Source organism: Salvia hispanica, chromosome 4, assembly GCF_029641045.1.
Source record: "Salvia hispanica isolate PSC_SH4W2 chromosome 4, Shi_PSC_v1, whole genome shotgun sequence".
NCBI lineage: Eukaryota > Viridiplantae > Streptophyta > Magnoliopsida > Lamiales > Lamiaceae > Salvia > Salvia hispanica.
In genome coordinates, this window is record NC_142695.1 from 2324767 (window position 1) to 2346787 (window position 22021).

The 22021-nt window shown below is 38.0% G+C and overlaps 2 protein-coding genes and 1 long non-coding RNA gene across 5 annotated transcripts; 1 reads left to right on the top strand and 2 right to left on the bottom strand.

Moving 5' to 3' along the window:
* Window positions 1-441: 441 nt before the first annotated feature.
* On the bottom strand, window positions 442-21596 carry LOC125192037 (putative disease resistance protein At1g50180). Of its 3 annotated transcripts, none has more exons than XR_016129056.1 (3): window positions 20516-21596; window positions 18732-20072; window positions 442-551 (listed from the first exon to the last, which is right to left on the bottom strand). XR_016129056.1 is itself a non-coding variant. In XM_089057635.1 (2 exons), exons 1-2 carry the CDS (start codon window positions 21507-21509, stop codon window positions 19606-19608), a joined length of 1461 nt encoding a protein of 486 aa, XP_088913761.1. In that variant the 5' UTR covers window positions 21510-21596; the 3' UTR covers window positions 18577-19605. The 3 variants fall into 3 exon arrangements, 1 of the variants encoding a protein (XP_088913761.1); XR_016129055.1 differs by lacking the exon at window positions 442-551 and having other exon boundaries at window positions 18577-18961; window positions 19182-20072; XM_089057635.1 differs by lacking the exon at window positions 442-551 and having other exon boundaries at window positions 18577-20072.
* Window positions 558-7269, bottom strand: LOC148927047 (putative disease resistance protein At1g58390). The gene is made up of 3 exons (XM_089057634.1): window positions 6231-7269; window positions 973-2801; window positions 558-825 (listed from the first exon to the last, which is right to left on the bottom strand). The coding sequence occupies exons 1-2, from the start codon at window positions 7228-7230 to the stop codon at window positions 1012-1014; spliced, it is 2790 nt and encodes a 929-aa protein (XP_088913760.1). The 5' UTR covers window positions 7231-7269; the 3' UTR covers window positions 558-825; window positions 973-1011.
* On the top strand, window positions 16055-17763 carry LOC148927048 (uncharacterized). The gene is made up of 3 exons (XR_016128757.1): window positions 16055-16073; window positions 16163-16253; window positions 17400-17763. It is a non-coding gene; the product is annotated as an uncharacterized LOC148927048 (long non-coding RNA).
* Window positions 21597-22021: the final 425 nt, after the last annotated feature.

Genomic DNA, 22021 nt, shown 5'->3' on the forward strand with positions numbered 1-22021 from the left:
GGAATGGAGATTCTGAGTTTCGAAGATTGTAATCTTTGGTTTCTTCATTTTGTCTAGGTGTCTACTCATGGTTTTACCTTTACCACATTTCTCGGTAGTATAGTTTTTGATTGTGAGTATTTAATACAAAAGGAAAGTTGTACTAAGTTGGACAAGAAAAGAGTTAAAAGAATATCATGAAGATATTCGAGTACATAAAAATTCCAAAAATACAAAAAAATAGCACAAGTAATGCACATATGAGCTACACTCCTAAAGGAATTATACGTTCCTGGTTACATCAGATCCCAATTTAACATTTATCTTGAAAGAACAAAGAGTCAATAAACATTACTTCCATCTGTCCACAAAAACTATACTCCTATATATCATTAATAGCATTTCTTGGACACAAAATACAAATCCACCAACATTCATTTGTGGGTATGTGAAAAAACAGAAACTACAAGTTGTATACAAGAAAACAAATTGATAGAATATCACAAAGATATATGATACATGCCTGAAAAGATAAGTTCGTATTGCTCAACTTATATAATGGAAAAACAGACCTAAACCTATGTGGTTCGACTCTCATAATCTGATTCGGGAAAAAACCACAAAGAAAACCTGAATGAAAATAATAACCGACTCGATAACAAGACTTAAAATAGACTCAACTCTATAACGAAATAACTAAACATAATCTTGGAGCATATGATGTTGGAGCCGACGTAGGTGGCTCAGGTGTTGGTCGTGGAGGTGTGCTGGAGAGCCTAATTATTAATATGAGAGTAATAATTAATAATTAGAAATCAAAACTCTGCTGGACCGGAAAGTTATCATCTGATAAAGAAATTAGAAATAGCACAAGTCAAGATCATTATGTATATACATAGCAGTTAGTTATATAGAAAACACAAAAGAGAAACAACTTCCCTAGCCAATATATATATTTATATAGTTAATAATGTATGGTCACAAATTTATTACCTCCAAAAACATCAGGCACTTGCTTCTAAAATCTCAGCTTCACAAAATTATTCTTCTATTAGAATGGACCTTAACATCCTTCTCGACAAATGGCCCATAATCTTGTCCATTTACCCTCTCTATAAATTCTCTTGGCATATTCGCGATTTTCATATGTCGAAGAGAGGAGGAGAATCTCAGACCATCTGGAACCTTCTCCAAATTGCGGCACTCCGTGATGACCAAGGAAGTAAGTTTTAGCATTGCTCCTTTTTCCACTTCCCATTTCTTTAAATCTTGCAACTCGTCTAATACAAGGTGCTTCAGTTGTGGAAATGAATTTGAACGGAAAGTTATTGTTTCTGCCATCATGACAAAGTCCCGTAAAATTAGCTGTTGCAACATAGGATACTTGCCAAACTCCTCCACGTCTACCTTACCCTTGCAGTTATATAGTTGCAAACTTACTAATTTCTGACACATCCCTTGTTTGTAGTATGGAAAACCGCCACTCATATTGCATCTAAACATCTTCAAAGTAACCAACGATGGAGCCTTCAACCCCTCATTTAAAACCTCCATATCTTTCTCTGAACTTAGATCACATGACTCAACATAAAGATAAGTCTCACGTAATTGGCTATTTCTGTTGCTCAGCACAATTGACATGCTATCCACATCACAAACTCTAACACGTAGACTCTGTAGACTAATCAATTTGGGGATATCTGCAATGCAAGTTCTCTCACTGTTGATCCATTCTAATGTCTCCAACTCGTGTAGCCCATCTAGTCTTAGTTTCTCCCCTCCAATCACTTCTATATCACCATATGGGAGAAACAGATGCTTTAGTCTTTTCATCTTCCATATCACATTTGGCAATCTAATAGCAACATCGAACAATACTTGCAAATCTAAGGTCTGCAAGTATGGCAGGCTGCATATAGACTTTGGTAGCTCTCTCACATTAGAATCCCTCAAACTCAAGTATCTTAAATGAATTAGTTCGCCCACCTTGCTTGGTAATTTCCCCCCTTCAAACTCACAACCTTCTACCACAACTATCCTCAAGAATTGCGACATCTTAAAGTCAATCGTACTCTCCTTGAAGCCAATGGTTGGTAAATATGAATCTTTTTGGAAAAGTATAAATGATCTAAGACCTTTAACTTCCTCTAACCCATCTATACCTGACACTTCACGCTCAAAGTCACAACTGATGGCTAATCTGCTTTTGTAACTGCCAACGGATGGAGGTATTACTAACCTTGTTCGAGTTGGTGAAAGAATGTCGGTCAGATATTTAGAAGCATCAATGCGCTTCAGAAACTTTTCTTCTTCAGCTTCAGCTTTAGAAGAGCATAGATCATGCATCAAATCATGAAGCCCACACTCATCCAACTTGTTAAGTGTAGAGTAGTACTCAGCTTTATGGAGTTGAACCATACACCTCATAACAAGTTCTGTTAGATATCTTTGAGCCACATCTCTTAGAGTCTCGTTAGGTCCTTTATCTTGGTATGAAATGAAGCCTTCCGCCATCCACAATAGATACAATGTCTCTAAAACAATTTTGTGATCCTCGGGAAAACATGCTAAATAGAGGAAGCATGGCTTCAAGTAATAAGGCAAGGCATCGTAGCTTAACTCCAACACCTGATTTACTCTTTCATATTTTCCAACACCTTCTCCATGCCTTAAATATAATTCCATGTTCGCATTTACCTTTTTCCATTCCAGTAAATCGTATTCTTTTGATCGCAAAATCCCTCCAATAACACAAATTGACAGTGGTAACCCGTCACACTTTGATACAATTTCTCTTCCAACATCTTCTAAAGATTTTAAATCTGTGTCAACGGTCACAATACACACAAAAAAAATAAGATGCAGATATTCGATTTATTATTAAAAGAAACAAATGAAAATAAATAGTGCTCTAGATCAATTTCTAGACGTGGAGTAGTAGTACAACCCATCAATTTCTCTTCCATCAACTTCTAAAGATTTTAAACCTGTGTCAACCGTCACAATGCACACACACACAAAATAAGAAGCGGATATTCAATTTATTCTTAAAAGAAACAAATGAAAGTAAACATCTTCTAAAGATTTTAAATATTGCAACTGTCACAATACACAAAAAAAATAAAAATAAAATAAGATGCAGATATTCAATTTTTTCTTGAAAGAAACAAATGAAAGTAAATAGTGCCCTAGATCAATTTCTAGTTGTGGGCAGCCTTACAACATGGAGTAGTACATTTCATCAAATTAAAATGAATGGAGTGCTCTAGATTATTTTTATCTCTCTTCCTAACTTAAAGATTCATATCACATCACATTGCCATCTTGGTATATGGATCATAGAATTTCTTTTTCTTCTATATTAAATAGGGGTATGTATTTGGATATCATATTGAATTTATGCATAATCCGATATAATTCAAAAAGATTTTAAATAGGGGCATGTATTTGGAATTTTGGATATCATATTGAATTTATGCATAATCCGAAATAATTCAAAAAATATAATCTAATCATAAATCTAATTCCTAATGTCCAAAATGCTTGTACATAATCCAACCTGAGACGATACATTTGAAATATCTTGTAAAATGAAAATTCAAAAATCCGAAAAAGTTAGTTACATTTCATTTAAAAAGGCTCTATATTTCTAATAGAATAACACAAAGATAACATAAACCAGCCAAAAATAGGGTTATGATCAAATAATAACTAATTTAATGCATAATTTTCAATTATGTATATTAAATTTAATAACAAAGGCATAACTTTATTAACACAACATGTAAATTTAAATATCAACACAAAGACATAAGTATATCCACCGACGCATCCAATGTATGTTTGGATGGGACAAATGCCCCACTTTTTCATAGATACATACACAGGGGAGTGATCAATTGCTAACTCATTATTTAATTGCTAACTACAACTAATTTAAGACAATATGATTTTAGAAAACGTATAGTCTACAATTTGCCACGTGTAATTTTTCTGTTTATTAATTAAATCGAAAAAGATAAAAAAAAAAAAGAAAAAACTCCAAATTAGGGTTTTGGATGAAAATATGAATATAATGTTTCGAAAATATCAACACAATGCTTTGAGAATGCCAACACAATGCATTAAGAATGTTAACTCATTGCTTATATTGACATTCTACATGTATTATATTAACATATTTTATATAGTATGTTTACATTTCTGCTTTACGAAAAAATAAAAAAAAAATTGATTTTTTTTTATAATTTTTACGTCGGAACATATGCATGTAGGATATCATTGGAATCCTTAAAAAATTATCTTTAATTTGATATATGTTATATGAATTTAAAGTTTTGGGATTTCTTTTAAAAGTTAGTTATAACTAATTTTGTAGTTAATTGACATTAATAACCCTATTGATATTTTTTGTGCATGATATTAATACTTAAGGGTTAAATGATCTTCACCTTTAATTTAAAAATCTAATGCCTATCATTTAGTTATAGTTAGCAATAGGCCTGCTTATTCGGCCGGTTCCGGTTCTACTCGGTCCGGTGACCGGATACCCGGTTACAAATTTTCATGAATCTTAGAACCGGAACCGGAACCGATTTATAACAATTAATGCCTAAAAATTTAAATAAACACACAAAAATGCAAACAAAAATATTGAAAATCTTAACATGGAGTAAAAATATAGTTCTTGACCACTAATCACGTGATTTATGCACAACTACGTCTCAAAAGTGGTATACAAATTAAGTCTAGTCCACAGATTATGGAATTTCAATTCTTTAATATCTTTATTACATTGTTATTCGTATTCACTCAGCAAAATAGCTTCCAACAAATAAAACAATAAGAAGGAAAAATGAGTCATGAAATTGATTACTTCAATGATTGAGATAATTCACAAAACTCGTAGATTTGTTATTTTTAATTTTCTAAATGCTATAGCCTATTTTCACCACGTATATGTTATAGTCTATGTGCATATAAGGCCTATAAATCAATATAATTTCAAAGTAGTACTATTTGATTTTGTCGTATATTTTGCAACGATATAGATGTGTATCAAAATATACACTATTGATGTTAATTGAAAAAAATTGGATAAACTATACAATATGTTAGTAATTGAAAGCATATCAAACGAATTTATATTTGAAGCACATTTTTTTGATGTATTTCTAACTCAATTGAATACAAAAAATGAGGAGATATCAAATGAAAAATATGTACACCATAGTTGCGGGCTCCTTAGGAAGTTAGGATTAACTGTAATTTAAGTGAAAGACATAAATTTTATTAAAACTAAAATTAAAAATCTGAAATTAATATATTATCCGATTCCGGGTAAGAACCGGTAAGTTCCGGGTAGAACCGGAACCGAAAATTTTGAAAAATATTCGAACCGATACCGGAACCGGTTCTCCGATTCCCGGTTCCTCAATTACCCGGCCGGTTCCGGTTCCGGTTCCAATTCCGGGTACCCAAGAAGCGGAGAACCGATTAAGCTGGTCTAGACGTCTAGTTAGCAATTTAGGGGTGAGTTAGCAATATAACACCTCCCTAATATTATTCTAATACACATATATTCACACTACTTTGCGCCTCTTCATTTAATATAAAACAAATTTATTTGCCCATCCCTCTTCGCAAAGGCCCGGACTAAAATCTAGTACAAGCATAAAGCCTTAGAAAATAGAAAAGACATAAAACTTTTTCCCTCTCTCCTCCACAATTCAAAAATTTTCTCTCGTCATTATAATATATTATAATAATTTTATACTCCCTCTATCCCATTAGAAATGAAACGTTTTCTTTTTTAGTTTATCCCATTAAAAATGAAACATTTCACAAAATGGAAACATTTTTTATCTCTACTTTTTCATCTCTATTACTTTACTCTCTCTTAAATAACTTACAAAACAACACTACATAAAAACATGTGCTGATTCCCAAATGTTGCATATTTAATAGGACGGAGGGAGTATTTATTTATTTGTATGTTATTTTTGCCCCTCCGACTCTAATTTCCTACTCCATCCCTGGCCGTATATCAACACAAGACTGTTAATAAATTAAGTCATGTATTTGTATTGATAATTTTAATATAAAAATCGAAAGAGTTATACGTTATGTATTGTAAATTAATTTTACTATAACGCGGGCCGCCAAACATATTAAAAAATGCTATATTTAGATGACAAGCTCTAATTTACACAATTATAACAACGAAGAAAGAAGAGAGTAAAACTTCTGACCTGGAGATAAATTTGCTACTTTTTGAAGTAAAGTCCAACCTTCGTCCTCTGTCAGAAATTCTAGCTTGTGAGGTTCGGATTGTTGATTAGCAATATTCTCATAACGAGTTGTGAGAATCACATCACAATTTACTGAAAAAGCTTGCTTTATGATTTCCCAATGAACATCTTCCCATATATCATCTATCACCACCAGACATTTCCTCCCCTTCAAAAAACTTTGAATTCTTGTGATCAACTCGCGATCTTCCATACCATCAGTCTGTTTGACGCTGCTATCAAGTTGTTTCAAAATCTTTCCGAAAACCGCCTTATGTTCAAACTGTTGAGTGATGCAAACCCATGCTCGAGCATAAGATTGGAGGTCTTCGTGGTTGTACACCTTTCTCGCAAGTGTAGTTTTTCCGAGACCACCCATCCCGTAAATCTTCACCACTCGTTTTCTTCTGGTTTCGTCCTTCACCTTGGAGACCAAAAGCTGGATGTCTTTCTCCATGCCCACAAAATCATGCTCAACCTCAAGACCATACGTCTGTCTCAACAGACGCTGCTGCTCAGCTTCCTGCTTGGAATGAGATGATGAGCCTTGTTGATCCAACTCCGACTCTAACTTGTTAGTGAGCTCGGCCAGGGCAGATATTATGTCGCGAGCCTCATTCCCAACCTCATGGACACTGCTGCACTCACACATGATGCAAATGTACCTTTTGAATTTATCCTTGAGGCTCCTACGCCCTTCCCTTTTAGATTGCACTTCAACCGCATACGTTTCAAGCAGATTCTCAGCTTTTTCCGCCAGATCTTTGAGTTGGGAAATGTAAAGCTTTAGAGTTGGAGAATCGCGTCTCTCTCTGTCTGCTTTCATCAACAACGCATGGATGCATCTCAGATCTGCTTTGACTTTCTCAACATCACCGCTCACACTAAGCAGAAACTTTGTTTCTTCAACCAGCAAATCACGAAGTGTTTCCATAAACACATTTGCAAGAGATTCTGCCATTCTACTTTTTTCTGTTTCTTTTTTTTTTTCTCTCCTTTTGACAGATGACAAATTGTGTTATCTAGGCAAGTGCTTCTCGTCAGAGATCAATACATATATTGATTAAAAATTTTAAAAAAGAGAATAGCTGTAACAACTCTCGGGAAGTGGCCAAGTGGGCAAGCTTATTCATTTATAATGAGAGATCAGTAATGAATTCAAATGAGATACCTGCACCTATGATTATTTTTATACACCGATCACGTCTTGATAGACATGGTTTCCATTATTTTACTAAGGTTAGGTATTCATATTGTTGACTTCATAGACAGAGACAATTATTTAAACATAAACACAGTCATGTTTTTAGTATTATCTTCTCAAACCATGGTTGTTGATATTTTCACCAATCATAAATAGAGTACACTATATTAATCTTTGAAATTATATCTACCAATGTCCCTAGACTTTGATGTAATATTACTAAAGAGACTTTGTACTTTATAAACATTTTTTAGTCCAAAATATTAGACCATTTAAAGAGTCCTTTTGATTCGATATGATTTTAAGAAATTGTTTGACTTTGTGAAGAAAAGTAAAAGGAGAAAGTGAGTGGAATGTGAGACTCATTTAAAGTACTCCCTCCGTTCCATAGTAATAGGGTCATTTTGTCATTTCGATACGATCCATTCTAAGGGCATCCACAAGCCTCACCCTATGCACCGCCACATCAACATTTTATCCTCCGCCCCTTCCACCTGCAATGGGGCGGACTATAGCCCGACCTAAGCATTTTATTTATTTTTTGAATATTTAAACACTACAAAAATTGGAGAAAACAACTTCATTCCATAGAAAGTTCAAATTTTACATTACGAAATAAAAAAAAAAACTACAAATCCTCAATGATCGTGGCGCTTCCAAACTTCTTCAATTATGTCGTTCATGAGCATCGCGTGATCTTGTTGGTTGCGCATTGAGGTCCGTCTCTCTAGAACCTTACCGAAGCCTATCGGTAATCCTCAAGCGACAAGCGGGATCGCCGTGCTGGAGATAGATCCAGCTTCATCATCGACCCAATCGGTGACATGTCCAACTTCATGTTCGACTATCATGTTATGCATGATGATACACGCATACATGACATCGGCGATGACTTCCTTGAACCAGAAACGCGCCGCACCTTTCACTATTGCCAACCGCGATTGGAGCACACCAAAAGCCCTCTCCACATCCTTCCGCGCAGCCTCCTGCTTTGCCGCAAACAATACTCTCCTCTGCCCAATTGGGCAGCTGATCGTCTTCACAAAGACAGGCCACCTTGGGTATATGCCATTGGCCAAGTAGTACCAAAATATGATATCTACGGCCGTTGGCAGTGAACTCGATGGACGGGTCGCGACCCCTGCATTGATCGACGAAGAGGGTGGACGAGTTGAGGACGTTGATGTCGTTGTTCGACCCGGCTACACGGAAGTATGCATGTCAGATCAAGACCCGGTGGTCAGCGACGACTTTGAGAATCATCGCCGGGTGGCTACCCTTGTAGCCACTAGTAAATTGGCCTCTTCACACCGTCGGGCAATTCTTCCACTGCCAGTGCATACAGTCGATCTCCCTAGCATTCCAGGGAAGCCGTGGACCGTCTCGTGCATCCTCATTGGCAATTATCAGCAGTTGGGCATTGCAAATATGTGTAGCCAAAAGCCTCTACAACTCCCCTACAAAAATTCTTCAGACAATCGCGGCCAGTTGTCTCCCCAACGTGAAGGTACCCGCCGAACATATCCGCTGTGGTGCCATAGGCCAACTGCCGGATCGCAACCGTCCACTTCTGCAGCGGCGTAAGTGCGGGTCTGCCAATGCCCTCTTCCCGATACTGGAAGTATTCATCACGTCACTCCAATGTCTGGACAATGGGGAGAAAAAGTTCTCTCCGCGTTCTAAAACGGCGGTGAAAAACCGTCGGGCCCCACCGTGGTTGCTCGGCAAAATAGTCTGCGACCAGACGTTGGTGAGCTACGTCGTGCTCGTGGGGGACATACGTCTGACGTCGAATCGGGCGAGGGACCCGCGCCCCCGCCGCCGTCACCTGCTCCGCCGCTACACGCTCGCGCTCCATTGTGCCAAGCATTCCGTCGCGACGTCATTAACGCAATCGAACAAGGCCCGAGTCAAGTCCCGTCTATTGCCGTCCGATGTACTCCAATCGTTGCCGTCAGGATTCAATTTTTTAGTGAGAAAACTGGAAAGTGAGGGATGAGAGAGATGAGAGAGAAAAATTAGGAGATGTGAAATTGGGGTGTTTGAAATGGTAGAGAATTGGGGTGTTTAAATAGAAAAAAAAATAAAAATTTTAAAAAAAACAAAAACGCGTGTTATCGTCCGTCGCATCGTCCGTGATGCCACAGTGGCGGACGATGCGACGGACGATGGGGAATCGTCCGCGCTTCATCCACGGACGATGGAGAAGCCATCGTCTGCAATGCATCGTCCGCCCCATTGTGGATGGCCTAATAGAGTCATTTCCCTTTTTAATAAAAGTCAACATATTTTTCTACACCTACTTTATTCTCTTTTACTTTATTCTCTCTTCATTTCTCTACCCTTTTCATTTTCCACTTTACTCTCCATTCACTTAACTCACCTAACATAATTTTTTAAAATCTTCATGCCGAAAAGAATCGCCTCCATTACTATGAAACGAATGGAGTATTAGTTTTATATTGGATTGTGAGTGTAAAAAATTGGTAATGTCGGGGTTTGCATACTAAAACTAGAATAAAGTAAATAATTTTATAAATTGTGGACAAACCGAAATAGCAAAAGAACTCTTTAGAGCGTCCACAATAGCGGCTAGGCCACCGGCTAGCCGATTCGCGTCGCTAGCCGGTCGGCTAGCCGAACTATTGGAATTGGCCAGCCGCGAATCGGCGAAAAAATCAGCGTGGGCTAGCCGATTTGAGGGCGCTGGCCGCCATTGTGGCGTGCCGCCAGCACTATTTTTTAATTTTTTTTATTTATTGCATTTTTAATGTATTTTTTTTATGAATTTTTTTAATTATGTAAATTTTAAATAGGCACACAGACGACGGGCTAGACCCAATACAAAATTAAGACCTAAAACAGAAACATGTCATAGCGTCGGGCCGGGGGCGGTGGCTCGTGTGTGGAAGGGGGTGTCGCCCCCCTTGACCCCCTGACTCGCCCGTTCGGCTAGCGGCAAACTATAACGGATTCAAGGCATACTAACATTTTTTAATGTATTTTTTTAATAATTTAGTGAGGAGTAGAGTTGGGCGGTGGCTCGTGTGTGGAAGTCCGGATTTTTTTTATTTTTAGGTAATGTACTTTTTTTATTTAAATAAAATTAACGAATTTTTTCAGTATATGTATCGTAAATTTAATTCTGTATTTTGTGTTTAATTCCGTAAATGTAGTTGTTTTTAAATTATTTTTATTGCGGCTGGCCTTAGGCTAGCCTATTTGAGTAAAATGCTGATGTGGCTGGTGAATTTTTAGTGCTGATGACGTGGCAGAGAGAGAAAGTGGCTGGCCTATGACTGGCCTATTCTTATTGTGGATGCTCTTAAGAGCATCCACAATGCCGGCTAGCCGATTCGCGGCGCTGGCCGATCGGCTAGCAGAACCATTGCGATCGGCTAGAAAATCGGCGTGGGCTAGCCGATTCAGGGGCGCTGGCCGCCATTGTGGCGTGCCGATCGGCCAGCGCCTATTTTCGTTTTTTTTTTTTTGAAAACCTATATATACGCGATTTTAGTTTCATTTTCATTTGCACCACTTGTTTTAACGAGTTTTTTCTCTCTCTAACTTTCTGTACAAGAGCATCATAGAGCGATGGAAAACAACAACGAGTCCAGTCCAGCGACGAGCGGCTCTCATACTCCCACAGTACCCATGGGATCTGGATGGGGGAAGATGGGCGGGCAGATGAGCCCAGGGTTTAACGTCCCTTGGCCGCAGTTGATGGGGATGATGGCCGGTGCGCCGGGGGGGATGCAGGGGGGGAACCAGGGTGGTATGCCGGGGAGTGTGCCGTGGGGGATGCCGGGTGGGGTGCAGGGGAGCCAGGGGAGCGGTGGGCAGTCAGCGCTGGGATGGGGAGGTATGCCCCAGATGCAGTAGCAGATGCTGCAGCAGATGATGGGGATGATGTGGCAGGGGGGGATGCAGCACGGTATGCATCCCGGGATGCAGATGCAGGGGGGGATGCAGGGGTCACCGGGAGGGGACACGGTCTATCGTCCCTCGCTTGATTTTTTGACAGCTTCGTCTCACACGTCGACCCAAGTGGAGACGCAGTTCACTGGCGACGACCTTCTGTCATTGCATGATATGAGGATCGATCTAGGGGATCCGGATACTCCCTTTCCTGCAAGGCGGGCCGCGCCCAAGAAGAAGACGAAGGGGAAGGCCAAGGCGGTCGGTGAGTCGTTGCAGCCCGCTGTTGACGACACCCCACCCGGAGGAAGTGGACAGAGGATGAGTACGCCGGGGTGGCAAGGGGGTGGTTGGAGGTGTGTGACGATCCGCTGGTTGTGAACAACCAGCGGGTCGTCAGCATGTGGGCGAAGATCAGAGCTGCGTATAGGAGGCACTGCCCGCACGGGAAGGACTTCAGCGGAGAGGAGTTCCGGAAGGGGTGGGAGCGCATCAGGCCCGCGGTCGGCCGTTTTTCGTCGTTGTATGCCAACGCCGTCCGTCAGCTCACTACTGGGCAGAATGAGGAGGACGCCCGGAGGATAGCCGAGAGTCAGTTCCCCTTGGCGGGGAAGTATAAGGACTTCCTCTTCTGGGAATGCTTTTTGTTGCTGAAGGACTCCGAGAAGTTCCGGGTGGGGTGCGAGGCTGGGTGGCAGAAGAAGCAGAGGCTGAACTATTCCGGCGACTACAACGGCAGCAGCGGCGGATCCCACGACCTCCCCCCGGATGCTGAGGAGTTTCCCTCCCCTCCATCCGTTGCTCGTCGCCCTCGCCCGGTTGGCCAAAAGCGGCGCAACGGGCAGCGAGGGGAGGATCCCCCCTATCGCCCCATGAGGTCATCTCCCCACCCCTCACCTCCACGCGCGTACACTTTATTATCGCGTGCAAAGACGGGGAAGGTATGTTCGCGGTCTTCCAAGAGTGGAAGGCCGCAACCGACCCCACGGAGAAGAGGCTCCTCGATGCTCGAGAACATGCGGCTGGATTTGGATGCCTCGAGGGCACTGGTAGGGGGTCAGACGCGGGCTCAGATACCCCGGGTGGCGACGGCGACGATGGCGACGACGAGGAGTAGAGAGTGGCGGGGCTCGTGTGTGGAAGCCCCTTTTTTTTTGAAAAAAATCATGTATTTTTTTTAACCTATGTACCTTTTTTTTTAATGAAATGAATGAATTTTCCGTATATTTTATTCCGTAATTTAATCGTAAATTTTATTCCGTAAAATGTGGTTTTTTTGAATTATTTTTATTGCGGCTGGCCTATGGCTGACCTATGCTGATGTGGCAGGTGGATTTTTAGTGCTGCTGACGTGGAAGAGAGAGAGTGACTGGCCTATTTATCATCCAAGTCTTGAGCCTTGAGGGGTATCTTAGTTATTTGTAATGATAGAGTGCTATCATTTCTTTTTCTGAATTTGTAGACACGTCACCACTATCTACTACTATAATAAATCTATAAAAAATAGAATATGAAACCTGTATAAAAAGGTTGGAGTGAAAGTTATTCACTTTCATAACAATTTGACTAAAATGTCTTTTAATGACTAGAGGGTATTTTAGACCAAAAAAGTCCAATGCAAAAGTCCCCCGTCAATATTAATGTTACATCAACGTCTAAAGGCGTGTGAGTATATTTTAAAAATTTGAGTACGGCATTTCATAAAATTTCAAAGTGTAGGTACTAAAGTGTAATTCACTCTATTTTAATTAGTGTTATCAAATTGTTGATCATATTATAAATATATATTTAGGCACAACAATAATACTTAAGAAATAAGACTAGTTCAATCCGCGGAATAAGGCATGAATGCTTCTCATTGACCAGCAAATCACCAAGGGTCAGAAACACATTTGCATTTGCAAGATATTAAGCCATTCTAATTTTTTGTTCTTTCATTTTCATCCTCTTCTTTTGATAGATTACATGTTGTGTTATCTATGCAAGTGGTCCTCGTCAATATAGAGATCCATGCACATTGATTTAAAATGAGAGGATAGCTGTAACCACTTTGTAGATCCATTATTTTTGGTATTGAAATAGTTGACACCAGCTGTACAGGTATATAAATATAAGAGTAAGTTATTTTTATATACGCAGTGGTTTCGTAATGACAAAAATGACGTTTAATTTTTATAAAATAATTTAGAACTTATTTTAAAATGAAAGGATAGAGATCTCGCGATGTGGGCGAACCTTATGATTTAAAATGAGAGGATAGCTGTGCCATGATTATTTTTATAGCAACCACGATTTCAAAGAAATGGTCATGATTATTTTTTTGATGCTTTCGGTAGGAGTACTACGTAGGAGCCTGGGGGCTGGATCCCCTACGGTGCTTAAAAGCACAGCAGCTTGTGCTGTGGTGCAAAACGCATTATTGTAGGAATAAAATGCATGACTGCTGGATCCTCTACGGTGCGATTAAACACAGCATGAAATGCTGTGCATTAAACGCAAAATTTAACTCATCAAACGACATGCAATCCGTGGGATATGATCATGGGCTATTTCTTAATTATTATTGTAGCTTCATTTTATCATAACTGAGGTTGCGGTGATATGCATTTATTTCTAAAGTAACTTTTTGATATTTTTTCCATTTTAAAGTTTTTTAGTGATTTAATTTTTTAAAAAAATAGTATAATAAAAAATAAAAATGAATATGAAAGAATAAACATATTAAAAAGGGAAAAGTAGGCGTTCATATCCATCTTTTATTTTGTTTATTGTACTAAAATATTTTAAATTAAATCATAAAAAAACATTAAAATGAAAAAAATTAGCAAAAAATTTCAATGCCTCAATTGTAGTCAACTAATATTTCACGAATCACCGCAACCTCAATTATGAATGAAGCTAAAAATATAATTACGAAATAGCCCATGATCATATCCCACTGATTGCATGTCGTTTGATGTATTAAATTTTGCGTTTCATGCACAGCATGAAATGCTGTGTTTAATCCCACCGTAGAGGATCCATGTCCAGGAGCCTGAAGCATAAGTGGTTGATTTAATGATTTAAATTGTGCCAGGTGAATTTAATAAATACTTCAAAAAATAATTAAAAATTTGAAAAGGCTATTTTTGTCTTTTGATATATAGTAGTTATTCAATCCCTTATGTTTCTCATTCCTTCAGTAAGCATGATTGATAGGGTTGATAACTCATCTAGGGATAAAATTTTATAAACAAATTGGTTCAATTTGTTTATAAAATTTTATCCCTAGATGAGTTATCAACCCTACCAAACATAGCCGTAACTATAACTAATAATTAGGGCGTGTTCACTTTGTTTGATTGGGGAAGATGAGAATTAAAACATGATATATGTGAGGGGCCCACAGAATAATATTCAGAACTAATGTTCAGTGTACAAGATATATGTCATGTTTAGATTTTGGAAAAAATTAATAATTTGTACTCTTTTATGAGTGGACCAAAAAGCCCCTGCTGCATTTGTTCAGTTGGATCTCGTCAAAGCAAATGTCTGAGATCGAGATAGAAGAAGAGTAGGAGCTCTACTCAACGGAAAACGGGAGCTCAACCAACCGCTCGACGAGGGATGGTTAACATAGCAGTCCTCGACGATTTCTTGGCGGTCATTTTCGCCGGGTTTGTGATTGCCGACGTTCTCATATTCGCCGGAGTTTCTGCGGTAGAGAGAAGATGGCTGCTGCTGCTCGCCATTTCTTCCAACCATCTATAACCCATATCCATCTTTCCTTCAACCCAATTTTTTTCACCTTCCAAGAAAATAAAATAAATTAAATTAAACCACAATCAACATTCAACACTTCTCTCTCTCTCTATCAATTTGTTGAACTAACAAGAAAAGTAGTTCTTCAATACACCAACATCTACTACTGTGGAGCTGCTGCAACTTCTGGTCAAGACGATTGATGGCTTTTTGTTATTTTTGCCCTAACAAAATCTCAGTGCAAATGAAAATAGGGGGAAAATCGAAAATTGGCTGGGCAAAAATGTAATCTTTACTCCATTTCTGGGTTTGTGGGCTCAGCCAAGCTTCAAAAACCATTTCGGGAAGTTTCTTCATAGTTGAGTCGTTTCCTTATATGGTAACTTTTTCCTTTCCTATTACTTTACTCTCTCTACTTTATTCACTTTATACTTTATTCTCTTTACCTTTTCCTCTCTCTTACTTTTTTATCTATTTATTTAACACACTCAACATTCATTTTTAAAACTCTATGTCGAAAAGTTCCGCATCAACTATGAAGAAATGGAGGGAGTGTATTGGTTGTTTCATTGTACTCCATATAATATTTATTATTTTAATTAATTTCATATATTGTTTCATATGTGATAATCTATTAATTAATACTCCCTCCGTCCCATAAAAGTTGAGATAAAACTTTTGGGCACGGAGATTAAGGATTTATATTAAATAAATAGGAGAGATGGAAAAAGTAGGAAAGATAAGAGAGAGTAAAGTAAATGATGGAATAAAGTAAGAGTGATTAGATGCTTTGTCTTTTGTTAAAAAAGGAAATGACTCAACTTCGTTGGGACGGAGTAAAAAGGAATACGACTCAACTTTATGGGACGTAGTATTAATGAATAGTTATATTGATTATTAAAACTATGCACCCCTGTTATACGCCCCTGTTCTTCCTCTGAGTAAGTCGATTTTCTCCCGTTGTTTGTATTTTGGCGCCGTACAAATCAATCGACGTAATTTCCCCTAATTCTCGGTTGATTGGCTGCAGTTCGTATTTCACTCCGGCATAAACCGGTTTTGAGGGACCGATTGTTCACCGTAGCCTTGGCAGGAGCTTTCGCGCATGGATTGTACTTGGTGTATCCTTTAATTATGCCTCTCTGTGTGTGTATGTGTGTGTAAAATGTGAATGATTTGGGGGTAAATTTGAGTTTTATCAATTGAGCATTGCTGCTGATCTTAGCTGAGTAAGATGGGTAAATACCTAGAAATATACATTTGGCTTTGTTAGTGCTTGTAGCTTTGAACAGTTAGCTTTGAGAAGAGATAATCTTGCAATTTTACGAAAGCCTTGGATTCTGAAACCTGTTAGGATGCTAATGTAGTTTAACCTCTGATTGTGTTTTTTCATTGTAACCTTGGCACAAAGCAGAGGAGTTGGACACCCTCCAGTCTCTGCTGATGCATCATTAACTATTTAGGTTCGGTTGATAATGATGTTGTGGTTAATTTGAGTTTTATCTATGTGAGAATCAGTGCCACTGCTGATCTTAGCTGAGTAAGATGGGCAAATACCTAGGAATATATTTTGCTTTGTTAGTGTTTGTAACTTCAAATTGTAACCCACGAGAAGAGAGAATCTTGCAATTTTTCGAGAACCTTGGATTCTTGAACCTGTTACGATGCTAATGTAGTTAAACCTCTGGCTGTGTTTATTATAGTAACCCTTGTATAAAGAAGAGGAGTTAGATATGCTCCAATCTTTGCTGATGCATGATTACAGATTAGATAACTATTTTAGGTACCACTGGTTTAGTTGAGCTTGAGCCTTGTGTTTTCTTCTAACTATTCTGGTTCCTTAGTCAAAACAATGAAGGTGAGTTTCATGTTCGTTAAGAAGAAGCTTATGTAACAATTATCCTTATTAGCATGACCGTTTTCACTTATATGATGTTTCATATTTAGGAAAATGGTAATTGTTTAGTATTTTTCTGAACTGGTACAACAATGTTCCCTTAGATGCATATTTATCAATTTGGCTAGTTGCAACTCTAGTCCTCTGAAAATCATGATTGTATAATACAAGGAAAGTGTGTTTAAAATTTACTTAGAATTCCAAGTCTTATAGGGTTAAGTCCTTTCTAATAGAAGTATATTGCAGGAGTGATATGTTCTCTACATTTAAATTTTAAACAGTTTTTTATTTTCCTTTTTTCCCGAAACTTTTCAGCTTATGTATCTTGTGTTTAGTTGTTGCTTCTTGTTTTTCCTTATATGCTGTTCAGAACTGATATGAGCAAGTGACTTGGTGGAACAAGGATGGAACTGTTTGGATGAAGGATTGCCTAGATGCCTGTATTTCACTTCATTTCTTGGGAATTCTTCATGACATTTTTGCCAAATCGGAACTTCAAGTGTGTCTGGACATCTATCCATATTTTCCTTATTCTCTAATTTGTGTAATCCAAGGAAGATAAATAATAGGCACAACTAATGTACCAACATTTGTGAGAGATTTAGAATTTCACAGTAATAATACGCTGGCCGCTAATGGCACATCGATAATTGGAGCTGCCTTTTTGAGCAGTATGGTGGAATGATAACTTAGTTTCAGCATTTTATGTGATTGAAAATGCATTTTTGAGCTGATTCTGTTTATGTCTGTTTTTCATTCTATAATCTGTGAGAATGGGCTGATTTGTCTGGTGTCTATAAGCAATTGTTTATATTGAGGAATGAGGATTCTAAATAGGCTTATGTTTTTTGAAAATTGTAGCTTTGGTTTCTTCATTTTATCCAATTATTCTGTGTCTGCTCTTGGTTTTATCTTTACTAAATTTCTCGCAGTATAATGTTTAATCCTAACTACTCTACTACTAACTTAAGAAACAAATTTCCATCTTTGTTTGTAGCATCATTTACTGTCCAAGTACTAAGAGTGTGGGTTTGTTGTTAATGAATCGTCCAAGCCGGAAATCTTTGTTTGCAATAGCCGTTATTGGACTCCGTATTCTGTACCGTTCTGTTCTTCATGCCGTATTCTGTATTCAAGAACACTCTTTATAATATAAGAAAACGAACTGTTTGTGTTTGATGCTATAGCAATTGTTTATCTCGAGGAATGAAGATTCTAAATAGGCTTGTGATTTTGAAAATTGTAAGCTTTGGTTTCTTCAATTTATCTACTCTTGGTTTTACCTTTACCACATTTCTCAGTAGCATACATTTTGCTTGTGAGTACTTAATACAAAAGGATAATTGTAAGTTGTTAAAAGAATATCATGAAGATATTCGAGTACATAAAAAATTCAAAAAATACAAATAAATAGCACAAGTAATGTGAGGTACACTCCTAAAGGAATTATACCTTCCTGGTTATTTAAGAGTCAAATAAATATTACTTCATCTTATCCACAAAAACTATACTCCTATATAACATTAATAGCATTTGTTGGACAAAAAAATACAAATCCACCAATATTCAATTGTGGGCATTTGGAAAAAGAGAATTATAAGTTGTAATACAAGAAAACAAATTGATAAAACATCACGAAGATATATGATACAGGCCAGAAAAGATAAGTTCGTATTGCTCAACTTACAATGGAAAAACAGACCTAAACCTATGTGGTTCGACTCTCATAATCTGATCCGGGAAAGAACCACAAAGAAAACCCGGATGAAAATAATAACCGACTCGATAACAAGACTTAAAATAGACTCAACTCTATAAAGAAATAACTAAACATAATCTTGGAGCATATGATGTGGATGTCGGTTGCGGTGCGGATGTGTTGGAGCTGATGTAGGTGGTTCAAGTGTTGGTCGTGGAGGTGCGCTGGAGAGCCTAATTATTAATACGAGAGTAATAATTAATAGTAATAAGAAATCAAAGCTCTGTTGGACCGGAAAGTGATCATCCGATAAAGAAAAGAAATAGCACAAGATCAAGATCATTATGTATTATATATAGCAGTTAGTTATATAGAAAACACAAAAGAGAAACAACTTTCCTAGCCAATATATATATTTATATAATTAATAATGACCCTTCACAAATTTATTACCTCCAAAAACATCAGGCACTTGCTCCTAAATTCTCAGCTTGCGGGCCAAATATTCTTTTCACGACAAATGGCCCGTAATCTTCTTCCTTTACTCTCTCTATAAATTCTCTTGGCATACTAATGATAACCATCTCTCGAAGAGAGGAGGAGAATCTCAGACCATCTGGAACCTTCTCCAAATTGCGGCACTCCGCAATGAACAAGTAAGTAAGTTTTGGCATTGCTCCTTTTTCCACTTCCCATTTCTTTAAATCTTTCAACTTTCCAAACGAAAGCTTCTTAAGTTGTGGAAATGAATTTGAACGGAAAGTTATTGTTTCTGCCATCTTGACAAAGTCCACTAAAGTTAGCTCTTGCAACATGGGATACTTGCCAAACTCCTTCACGTCTACCTTACCCTTGCAGTTATTTAGTACCAAAGTTACTAAATTCTGACACATCCCTTGTTAAGTGGAGAGTAGTACACAGATTTATGGAGTTGAACCATACATCTCATAACAAGTTCTGTTAGATATCTTTGGGCCACATCTCTTAGAGTCTCGTTAGGTCCTTTATCTTGGTATGAAATGAAGCCTTCGGCCATCCACAATAGATACAATTTCTCTAAATCAATAATGTGATCCTCTGGAAAACATGCTAAATAGAGGAAGCATGGCTTCAAGTAATAAGGCAAGGCATCATAGCTTAACTCCAACACCTGATTTACTCTTTCATATTTTCCAACACCTTCTCCATGCCTTAAATATAGTTCCATGTTCGCATTTACCTTTTTCCATTCCGGTAAATCGTATTCTTTTGAGCGCAAAATCCCTCCAATAACACAAATTGACCCTTCACACTTTGTTACAATTTCTTTTCCAACAACTTCTAAAGATTTTAAACCTGTGTCAACTGATCACAATACACAAAAAAAATAAAAATAAAATAAGATGCAGATATTCAATTTATTCTTAAAGAACCCAATGAAAGTAAATAGTGCTCTAGATCAATTTCTAGTTGTGGGCAGTCTTACAAGACGGAGTAGTACAATTCATCAAATTAAAATGAATGGAGTGCTCATGATTATTTTTATCTCCCTTTCTAACTTAATGATTCATATTACATAACATTGCCACGTTGGTCTATCAGCCTTAAATATCAACACAAAGACATTCGTATCAATATAAGACAGTTAATAAAGCTATGTCTATATCGAAAGAGTTATGCGTTCTGTATTGGAAACTAATTGTACCATAATGCGACCCGCCAAACATGTTTAGTAATGCTATATTTAGATGACACACTCTAATTATACAATTATAACATCGAAGAGAGAAGAGAGTTAAACTTCTAACCTGGAGATAAATCTGTTACTTTGTGAAGTAAAGCCCATCCTTCATCTTCGGTCAGAAATCTTAGCATGTGAGGTTCGGATTCTAGATTACCAATATTCTGGGAGCGAGTGGTGAGAATGATATTACAATTCACCGGAAAAGCTTTCTTTATGATATCCCAATCATCATTTTGCCAAATATCATCAATCACCACAACACATTTCCTTTCCTTCAGAAAACTATGTATTCCTCTCACCAGCTCTTGCTCTTCCATGCCACCAGTCTGTGCGTTGCTATCAAGTTGTTTCAAAATATCACCGAAAACGGCCTTTGGTTGAAACTGTTGGGTGATGCAAACCCATGCTCGGGCATAAGATTGGAGGTCTATGTGGTTGTAAACCTTTCTGGCGAGAGTAGTTTTTCCGAGACCACCCATCCCATATATCTTCACCACTCGCTGCTGCCTCTTTTCATCCTTCACCTTGGAGACCAAAAGCTCGATATCTCTCTCCATGCCCACGAAATGAGGCTCAACCTCATGACCATACGTCTGCCTCGACATCCGCTGCTGCTCAGCTTCCTGCTTGGAATGAGATGATGAGTCTTGTTGATCCAACTCTGACTTCAACTCTTTAGTGAGTTGGTCCAAGGCAGGTATAATGTCGCAAGCCTCCTTCCCAACTTCGTGGACACTGTAACACTCAGACATGATGCAAAAGTACCTTTGAAATTTGTCCTTGAGGCTCCTCAACCCTCTTTTGGATTGAACTTCAACGGCATACTTTTCAAGCAGATTCTCAGCTTTGAAAGCCAAATCTTTGAGTTGGTGAATGTAAGTCTTTAGAGTTGGAGAATCATGCCTCTCTCTGTCAGCTTTCATCAGCAAAGCATGTACACTTTCCAGATCTCGTTTAACTTTCTCAACATCAGCGCCCACACCAAGCAAAAACTTAGTTTCTTCAAACAGCAAATCACGAAGGGTTTCAAGAGAAGCATTTGCAACAAATTCTGCCATTCTATTTTTTCTCTGTTTTCTCTCTTCTTTTTTTTTTTTTTGCCCTGCTTTTGATCAGTAAATTAGCAATGCGAAGATCCACACAGACTTGAGTATGAACGTAGTGGGACCTCTTGAAGTAGGCAAGCTTATTGAATGTGATCTTTTAAATTTGATATCTGTATCCACGTTGTGGGACCTCAGGAGGTAGGAAAGCTTTTATGTAATTTGTGTACTATGAAATTTGATTTATGTATCCACGTTGTGGGTCCCATTTTCGAGCATTGGGAAGCCGATATGTTCTTGCAAAAAAAGGTTGAAACCTCATCCTTGCCGACAGTATTATAAAGGGGAGGGCCTAACTCAATGTCTTGCCAGAAACCCACCTCTCAATGCCTCATACTTATACCTGAGAGGTGTTGCAACTACACGACACAACAGTAGTGGGAAGAGAAGAAAAGCCATTTGTTTCGATGCGTGTTTATTTTCTGCGATTCTTCTCCGCATTGTCATCGGAACAAAGGGTTTTTCTT